General features: G+C 43.9%; 1 protein-coding gene across 5 annotated transcripts in view; it reads right to left on the bottom strand.

Moving 5' to 3' along the window:
* PDGFD (platelet derived growth factor D) overlaps positions 1-5,716 on the bottom strand; it is a 141,157-nt gene extending 135,441 nt beyond the window's left edge. For all 5 annotated transcript variants that reach the window (XM_066312980.1, XM_066312979.1, XM_066312983.1 and 2 more), the window contains exon 1: positions 5,226-5,716. In XM_066312980.1, coding sequence (XP_066169077.1) covers positions 5,226-5,355 — 130 coding nt within the window. In that variant the 5' untranslated portion in view covers positions 5,356-5,716. The remainder of the gene's footprint in view (positions 1-5,225) is intronic.
* Between the last annotated feature and the right edge of the window lie 4,472 nt (positions 5,717-10,188).

Below are 10,188 nucleotides of genomic sequence, written 5' to 3' on the forward strand. Positions count from 1 at the left end.
ATTAGGAATATTACTGCACTAATGATCCCATGTGGATTTTCTATTTATGCCTATTCCTAGATGGTTTATAAAATGCAACATCTCTGTGGCACTACAAAAAAAAGTCTCCAACATTATTTTAGATTTTCAGCACTATTCAGTTTCTACAAATCAAAGAAATACAGCTATCAAATTTTCTCTTCCAGTCCTTTAAGAATTAGCTGGCCTAATTCAGTTTCATAGTAATACTTTAAAAATTCCCAAATGAAAACCAAGAAGTTTCAAGAGACTGTCTGAAGAATCTGTAGTGGCTTCCACCATGATATATATCCGCCTGATAAAACACATTTCAAGTTCCTTTAGAGAATTTCTCTATGCAGCTTGCTGCTGAGTCAGGGTTGGAATTCTCATGCAATATTCTTTGATATTTCAGTCCAAACTGTTAATTATACAGATAAAAGACATCATCAAAGTCAGATAATTGTAGACCAAAATGTATTACTGCAGGGAAATTACCAATGCTTTTTTTTTAAACTGATGAAGCCTGAAATACATATTTCTATACAAAAAATAGAAAACAGGGAAATAAAACCTACAAAAACCAATTTATTTTGGCCATTTTACATTGTTGACGCTATTTTATGTTATCAGAGTCCTCTAAAAAATGTACACAAGCCTATTAAAAAAAGAACTCAATAAGCGCATTCCAAAGGTGATGGTCTATACCAGTAGTGATACCAGAGACATTTCACAGAATCATGGAAACATGAAGTGAGAGAATCATGGAATGGTTTGGGTTGAAAGGAACCTTAAAGGTCATCTAGTTCCAACTCCCCTGCCAAGAGCAGGGACGCTTTGCTTGAGCAGGGATCAGCTTGATGAAACCCCTTGAACAGACCTCTCTGGGCAACCTGTGCCAGTGCCTCATCACATCCACAGTGAAGAATCTCTCCTAATACCATAAAATCATAGAATCATAAAATGGCTTGGGTTGGAAGGGACGTTAAAACATTTAACCTAAACCTACCCTCTTTAAAAAAACAACCAGTCAAACAACCAAAAAACAGAAAACAGCAGACACTTAACATTTATTTGGTGAGAGATTATTGCCCAAACCACCATATACTTTTCTCTGTGATTAGGCATCAGCCAATACAGGGAAGAAGAGGGTAGAGTTAATGGCACACATCCATTTGGACTGGCCCTTAAAGAGCCAAAAGCTACTGGCAGTTCCCCAGAATTATAAAGTACAGTTTTTTTCTTTGCATTTTGCTGGTGCACAAGCAAAGCAAAGTTTGAAAATTCCTATTTTTTTTTTTTGTTTTTTTTTTTTTTTTTGTTTTTTTTTTTTTTTTTTTTTTGTTGGATTCATAATGAAAACCACAAGAGCGTGGAATCTTATCTTGAGTCATCTGATGTTATGGTTTCAAATCCACATCAGAAGACACTGATTCCATGGCTTTCAGTTGTTTACATACTGAAATGACCTGCCACTATGCTCTCTGTTCTGTTCTGTCTTTTCTTTAAACTCTGGAGTTTGAAGTTTAAAATATGTATGGTGATGCTTAGTCTGAAGATATAGACTAGGCATACTTTCCTAGACTAAGCAGATGTTTGTCCAATAACTGATAAGAAAAACCATGTGATATTTCACTTAGACATTATATAGTAAATAATATTATTTAGCACTTTTTATCTTCTACTTTTCATCTCCAAGTACACATAAACAACCAAAATAAGAGAAACGAAATTTCAGACTTCTTGTAAATAGGCAGTATTACCTGCATACTGCAAAATGGGAAACTGAGTCAAAATAGAACAATGGAAGCATCTGGAAGACCTCTGTGTTGTTCCAATGAACTTCAAAGTACTTAACTTAATAGCATTAATAAACACTCTAAGTGAAAATCAGTACTTGTGCTATAAATGACGCTGGCACCTCCAGGACACTTTAAAAAATTGATTAGTGCTACACTGGACTGCTGAGTCATCAATGACCCTCCTTCAACTAGGACAAGAGGATGTCTTATAAGCAAGTTATTTATATTCTTAATATCTTCAGCAGAAAGTACAGTCTGGTTAGGTTTGGTAGTCATTAAATGGCAATTTTTTGTATGTGTTGCCCTCATCTATAGATTTCTTATCAGATCAACTTCAGTCTTAGGTAAGAGCAATTACAAATAGGCCAACTTCTTTTAGTCTGAAAAAAGAAAGAAAATATTGAATCATGCACACTACAGAGGTTTGTTTTGGCCAGATGCAAGACCAAGCTTGCATATTAAACTCTGTATATGCAGTATCACTAGTTTATCCTGCTTGGAAGCAACAGAAAACTGGAACTCAGAGGGTTTTATTTTGTTGTGTTTTTGTTTATTTTTTTAATAAAATGTGCAGGTGGTCTTGGACTTCCCAAGAACTCCCCCAAGACTTCCCACTTTTTGAAGCTGAGCAGGCCTTGTTTCCTCTTCAGTATCTCTTTTAATTTCACAACCTAATTATCATGATCAACCCAGAACACAATAATAAACTACTTTTTATCTTTGCTGTGTGTTTTGAGAGAGACTGTTGTAACACATTTACCCTAATGTATCAAATGCTCTCAGATCCCACTCTGTATTGTCATGTCTGCAAATATTTACAAAACAAAAAACAATGTCTGACTCAGCAATGCAGCTCACATGTCTTTCATGCTGTTCCATATCATTGCTTCAGACCAAAACAACACAAAAACACCACTGCGAATTATAAAAGACAGAAATACTATTAGTGGTCTACAGCCAACTGTGGTCTAAGCATTTGCTTATGAGCTCGTCACATGCATGCAACATTTGGAATACTGCTCAAAACCTTTGGCTGCACAAATATAGACCCTCAGTCAAGGAACTCAAGCAACAGTTTCATTCTAGTAAAATCAGGAGGATCAGCAGCTGATCTGCTTTAAATGTTGCAAGCCCATTCAGCTCCGCAGGCCACACCAGAACACACCGTCCTTTGCAGAGAAAAAGCAACAGGATTCCCAAGCACAGACAGAGAGCAAGGCTGAAGCATGCTAAGTGGTCTTCTATGCATGTGGTCTTCATCAAAGTCTGAGACTTCTGCAGTACATCCGTAACATCCGCTCAAGAATTGCAGAAGTGTCTGTCTTCAGCATGGGCACATTTGCTGTAGGCTGCAAGGCTCACTAGCACATGTCCCAGCAAAGACGAAAGGTAGGATGTAACTACATATAGATCTGCCACCTTCCAACAGCCCCAGTATTAGTCCACCTAGTACCCACAAAGATCAGCCACTACTAGTTGCCTCAGATAATTTTAAAGGTACAAAGCTTAATCAAATTATCACAAGTATGACAACAGCAATTAACTAATCATTTCAGAGGCCTGTTCTCTTCATCACTCCAAGAAGCAATTTTACCACAGGAAGTCTTCTGAGGAGTAAAACACCCATCATACTGCCATTAATATAAAAACTTTATTTATATTAGGGGTTAATTATGTCTTCATTGACTATACAGAGAATATCAGACTAGTATACATTTTGATGTTCTAAGTATGTAAGTTTTCAATGAAAACACTTGTTTGAAGTTTGAGCTGGATGGAAGCTTGCTTAGCTTAGTCCAGAGATGGTCTGAGTTCTTCTATGAAGATGGCAGGCTAACAAGTTATGAAGCTTGATAAAAGACAGAATAATTTTAAAGAACGAAATAGAAATAACAAATACATACTTTTTATTACATATACTTTTTTTCTTTAATGAGATTAAATTTGACTTCTGTATCAGAAAGAACTGCAATTCTGTCCTGCCTCCTGACTCAGCATTTCCATTCTAAGAAAAAATACTCCACCTTTTCTAAGTCTTCTTTCAGTGACTAAGAAAGGCATAAAAATATTAAGTTCAATATGGCTCCAAACTTAAAAAAAAAAAATCTTCCTAAATCAACTGTAACCCCATTACATGCATTGTATACATAGTGGAAAATAAACACTGGCAAATACAGTCTTGGAAATGGCTCAAGTCACTGGGTTTTTGAAAAAGGGTTTATAAAATATGTAAATGCTGTCAACTGGAAGATGTTAACTTGAAGACTGATGTTAACTCTGTTCATTTGCAAGGAGAACATCCTGCATTTCGCCGTGTAAGAAGGTACATGGCAACGTGCAAGAGCAAGTTCTCCCACGTGAGGCTGGAACACACCATGCTGCTCCCCGGCCAGAGGCCCATCACTCTTCCCAAACTGAACGTGGTGGATCCCAGAGGTGAATTTCAGCAGCGCTATTTTTATGCAGTCCCCCCATTCATTCCCCGTGGGGCCACGGCACACGACCACGTCCACTCGAGGCACCCGGGTCCCGCACTGCTGCGCTGCGGACCCTGAGCAGCACCGGGGCCGTCCGGGACATCCTCTGGCGGCAGGTTCCGGAGGGGACCGCTCCGGAGTTCAGGCTGAAAACACCCTTCCTACGGGGCGGGCGGTGTCCGGGAGCCCGCTGCCGCCCTGACGGGCGCTCTCCATCCCCGGCCATCACAAGGGACGAGGTGGGGCAGTGCCCAGCAGATCCAGGCGAACACCAAGCCCTGGGCTCAGACCCTCCCTCCGATCGAGGAAGTCCCCCAGCCCGGCGAGCAGCACGCCGACAGCCCTTCCAGGAGGCGAAGGCGGCGAGGCTGCGGCAGGGCCGGGAGAAGATCCCGCTCCCGCCCGGGAGCCCTGGGGCCACGGCGGCGCCGCCGACACACGGCCCCGGAGAGCCGCCGCCGGCCCCGCGCTGCCCCGCCGCCGGCACATCGCCGGCACACGGCGGACACGGGCCCGGGGTGCCGAGAAAAGCCCGGCGGGGCCCGCCTGGGCAGCCGGGACCCAGCACTCCGCGTTGTCAGCGGCCCTGCAGCCCAGAGGGGACGCTGGGGGTACCGCCGACTCCCAGGAGAGCTCCGGGAAGTTGTTTCAAAAAGTTTGGGACCGTCTGGAGGTGCAGCCGCCAGGCAGAGTCGCCCCCTCAGCCCACACCTCCCTCCTGGCACCTGGCCACACACTCCCGGACCGGTCTCCGGGACCGGACTCCGGAGACCGACCCCACGACCACGCTGATTCCCCGGGACGGGACCCCACCCGGACCGACCCCGCAGTCGTCCTCTGGACACGCTGCGTTCGCTCCCGGGACAGAGAGCGGCAGCCCCGAGGCGCACTTAAGGGCTTCTCCCGCAAAAGCAGCCCTTGGGAATAAATAAAGCAGCAGGACACTTACCATCTCGCCTGATGTTGGAAGCCCGCAGGGCTTTTATAGATCCGCTCTGGGCAGGGGCGGTGGTGCCCTGGCGGCTGCAGAAGTTCGCACAGACGACGGCGTAGAGCAGGAGGAGGATGAGCAGTTGCATTGGGACCAGCTGCGAGCGGGACCGTGTCTCTGCGAAGAAACGGGCTCTCCTCTGCCGCCGAGGGTGCTTCCCTCGCTCGTGTTCTCTTCCCCCTTACCGGACCTTTTGATTGTTGCGGGTTGCTTGTGTGCTTGGGGGAGTTGTATGCAGGGGCGGGGGGGGGAAAGGCACAATCCCTGCAGAAAGAAAAATGCAAAAGCCCAGAGCACGCGAAGCAGCGGTCACCGCCGCCGCGTTACTCTCCGAGCTGCCTCAAAACTTCCTGCATGCTGAACTCTCGGCTGCCCTTCTGGGCCGGCCAAACTCGGCAGAGGTGCGGAGCGCCCGGGCCGGGACGGCCGCCCACTGCCCTGGTCCGGCACGGCCGTGCCCCAGCAGCAGGCGGGGGCTGCCGCAGCCGCCCCGCCCGCCCGCCGCCGGAGCCGCCGCCGGGGTCTGCAGCGCCGGGAGCGCCCCGCTCTCCGCGCCGGGGAGCGGCGGAGCACAGGGGGCCCGGGGGAAGGGGGCGGGAGCGGTGCCCGGGCCCTCCCTGAGCCGGCGGCCGCGCCGTCTGCGCTCCGGGAGAAAAGGGGCAGGAGGGATGGTGCGAGGAGTGGGCTGTCCCCGGTGCGGAGTGAACGCCGGGCTCCCGGCGGGTGGGTAGGACGGGAGCCGTGTGCCAAGGGCTCTCCGCCAGAACAGGGGCCACGCAGCCGCGGGTCCCGCCACCCTCGAGCCTGCGGTGGCCACGTAAAAGTCATCGCTGGGGCGAATGACTCAAATCTCCGAGCTGTGCCAGGGCGGATGAGGAGACTTAGTGGGACAACTGGGGAATAACCCGCGGTTGTCCCTCGGGGAAATGTATGGGCTTCTTCTGTCATGTCAAGCAATGTCCAAAGCCTTTCATAAAAAGCTAGTTCTTACTAATTTAGTCCCTCATTAAATTGGGTCTGGTATTGAAAGATTGTATTGCTGGCTGGAAGAGTTTAGGTCTAAACCAAAGGTATGTGAGGGTTGTGATCAGATTGCTAGTTTAGTGCTCTTTTTCTTTCCATTACCCGCAATGAAAATAATCAAAAGGAAAAAAAAAAACCCACACAAAAATCTGCTCAGGTTTTAACAGTTCTCTAATAAATTTTTCCCTACTCAGTTTATTTCTTACAACATTTTATACAGTCTTAGGCACTCTAACAAACTGTTATGTGCTGCCAGATCTTTAACAACACAAAACATACGTCACCAGCAAAAGAATGTCAATATGGTGCTGTATCAGGAGTCTCAGATGAGGCCTGCTACACTGTGAGGACTGCCTCTGGCTGTGTGAAGCATTTTCTCCAAGAGCATGCTAGGATGACAATGGGACTGAAACATCTTGTATGTCTTAAGAAACCAGTAGGGTGCAATTCTGTTATGCATAATTCATGCTTCTTTATCCCTTTCATGTTGCCCAAAACTGACAGTGAACCTAATCCTGCTCCCATGTGGTAGATAATGGAAAGGCTCCAGCAGTGCTTCATTTGTGAGCAGATGTGCCTATATTTTAGGTGCCCATTTAAAGGGGAGAACTGGGTGAACAGAGGGAAGGTGGCCAATTCAATCATCCTAACAGAAAGTCAAATAGAGGACACAGAGTGAATGAGTATTGGGGAGCCTGGGAGATTTTCTCTGTTCATCTAGTCAATGTGTCTGCCTCTCTCCAGTTACTTTACAAGGAACTGCCAGTAAACACCAGCTCCTCAGCTCTCTTCTGACTTTACCACAGCTCTTGTTGAAGTCTTGCCTTTCTTAGTGCCTTCAGGCCCTCCTTCTCTTTTAGATTCAGGATGCTGCAACCCCTAATTGGTTCTCTTTGGAGAAGTGGCCTTTTAAAGGTGAAATAGAAAAAGAAGGATAGATTACCTTCCAGCCAAAAAGACACAAGGTGTTTTGTTTTGACAGTATCTGATCAGTTGCACAATTCAGTCAAGAAATGGCACAATTTCCAAGGCTGTTTCTCTTTCTGTATCCAAATTCAACCATATAAATTTGCTTATATAAAATTCATACATTTTCCCAAGACCTGCGTCTAGAGACAGTCTCTCTGGCCCCATGCCTCCCTGACTGCAAAGGTCCAACTTTAACAGGAGAGTAAAACAGGCCTTTGCCTCAAACACTCCACAGCTGTTTGGCTGACATATTCCCTGGTTTGATAGAGACTATACGTTTAGACTTCCTCAAGCCAGCCAGGGCACAGAACTGAGGTTTCCTCAGCACTTTTCTTTTTTCTTTTTTCTTTTTTTCTTCTTTTTTTTTTTTTTTTTCTTTAAGAGTACATACTGTTGTGGTACATAAGATGAAATTCCTGTTTATGTAGCAGAGATATTTGGTTGCTCAGAGAATTCTCAAGCAAAACAGCATGAGCCTCATAAAGTAGATGATGAAGGAGACAGGCAAATGGATTCTACCACCAGTGGCTTTGATACATACTAAGAGGAACCCTTTATAACTGCTATTATATGCTCAGGTACATTTCTGTTTCTCCATGTACAAAGCATGGGATGGTGCCACTCTATTCTTAAGGCAAAAAATATTTCTGTAACAGAACAGATCTCTTTCTCATGTCAGAAAATAGGGAATAACATCATGGGGTCCAAAACAGAGGCCAAGCTCTATGAATTACCAGATATTTATTTTAGCCCTAGTATCAAAAAAACCTCAGGTTTTCCATTTTGATGTGCAGGTGTACAGAAAGATTTTTGGACAGAGAAGCAAAACTAACATGTATGTAGACTGTTAGAGGCAAGTCCTGCATTCCAATGATAGTTGCTACAGCTTCTTAGTTCACTTTAAAAACTACTAGACCAAATAAAACCCAGAAAAGTATGTTTGTAATAAGGTGTCATAGAGCTCCTGTCAAAGAGAGAGAAGTTTGGATTATACTCAGACAGTTTTATAAAGATATGACTGGGTCTTTAGTTTCTGGAAAACACTCTAGCACATTGACTAATCTGCATTCTGTCTGGGATAATTTAAAGGATCAGGTAGTTTCTACAGGAGAACCTATAACAAGTTATTGCTGCACAAAGGAACACACTGATGTATAAGTGTGATAACTTAGGTAATTATAGATTTATCAGCTCAACTAGGATCCTAATTAAAAAAAAAATCTTCACAGTTGTTTTGAAACTCAATTAATAGAAATTAAAAAGAAAATAATATTCTTAAACAACCTGGAAAATCTTATCATGCTAACTTGGAAATCTGGTTGACAAGCAGAATAGTATCCAATTATGGCTTTCATAATGTACCAATTGGTACTGCACAATTTGAATCATATGAAATGAAAGCCATGCATACTAAATGTTTTCAAAAGTTCTTAAATGACAGGCTTAAAAATGTTAGGGAATTAGGGAAACCTTATTAAATGGATTCACTTTGAGAGAGTGCCACTTAAGCTAATTTTTTACTTCTGCATTGGTTTACATTTCCAACAATGACCTGTGAAAAATGCAGCTATTACTGATGACTCTTGAGGATGACAAAAACTTTGGGTAACAATAGGGTGATTTATGTCATTGGTGATACATTGAGACAAATGTTCAGATACTGGATATAAGTGTACAGCTGATTGCTGGTACAGCTTATGCTTTAAAATTGCCACTGGCAGCACTGCCCAGTACCTGTGGCATCCACCTCACTTCATTTTAGGCCTCTGGCAGTGCCTGGTGTTAGCCAGTCACACAGGTTCTCATTGTTCATGGAGAGAATTGGATTCCCATCAGTGGGCTCTCTAGCCCAGAGGTTTTTAGGCAGTCATGCTGGGTTGGTTTGGAAGGTCCAGTTTCTCTCCACTGTCTATGGAGAGAGTACAGGGAACAAATACATTCATAGTTATAGGATGGAATATTTAATCCTAGAAAGCACTGATGCAGAAAAAAATTATGGGGGTGTATTATCAGGGAAGTCAATGGCCTATAGCCGTCTGTGTTATCATTTGTTGACTGGGAGATGCTCCAGAGTCATACAGTTTGTCTGTGGAGCACAAATGCACTGTTTATCCAGAACATATGAACTATGTTGATTAAGTAACAAAACCCAAGAAAGCTCTGTGAATTTTCTCTAGGATCCTTGTATATTTATTTAAAGAAGGGAATATCAGTTTGAGTAGGGGCATTATGCCTTCTTCTGTTATTATTAGACTGCTGCCTCAGTTCCTAGGAATAGTCTCAGAAAGGATCATAATAAAGTGAGAAACACTGAGAGGAAAGCCATAGGGTTAGCTGGAGGTTGAGAAACATGCCACTCAGGGAAAAGCTTAAAAAATCACGAGCCGTTTAGCTTGTCAAGGAGAAAATCAGAGGGGTCTCAGCTACCTCCCGGAGGTAGGATATTGATCCTAGAAGGCTATTCTGTCTAGTGGACAATGACATACCAAGGTGAAAGCTGGAGATAAACAAATTAAGGTTAGAAATAAAAGGCACATTTTTTTCTCTGTGCCAGGTTTGGAGGTAACAAAGTTCTTCACTGCTGAAAATCTGAAAGGCAAGATTTGATGTTTTCCTGAAACCAGTCAAAGGGTTTCAAGCTGTGCTTAGGAACTCTTAGGATCTATTGATCACTTGTACAAAGTCTGTAAAGGCAGCAGAGGAAAGCGTGTTTGTATGTTCTATACTACAAGTCACAGATAAAATTTTAAGTGATTCTGCAGTTTCTTGGAAAACAACTAAAAAAAAAATATACCTTCAAGAATTAGTTCCAGGCAATGTGATTTCTGTTATATAGGAGGGCAGCCAAGTGAGGGCAATGACCTCATCCCCCAGTTTATAATCTGTGAATAAGAAATAAAAATGAGCAGAGGTGCATAGAGTAGGATGG

Source organism: Sylvia atricapilla, chromosome 2 (genome assembly GCF_009819655.1).
Source record: "Sylvia atricapilla isolate bSylAtr1 chromosome 2, bSylAtr1.pri, whole genome shotgun sequence".
Lineage (NCBI taxonomy): Eukaryota > Metazoa > Chordata > Aves > Passeriformes > Sylviidae > Sylvia > Sylvia atricapilla.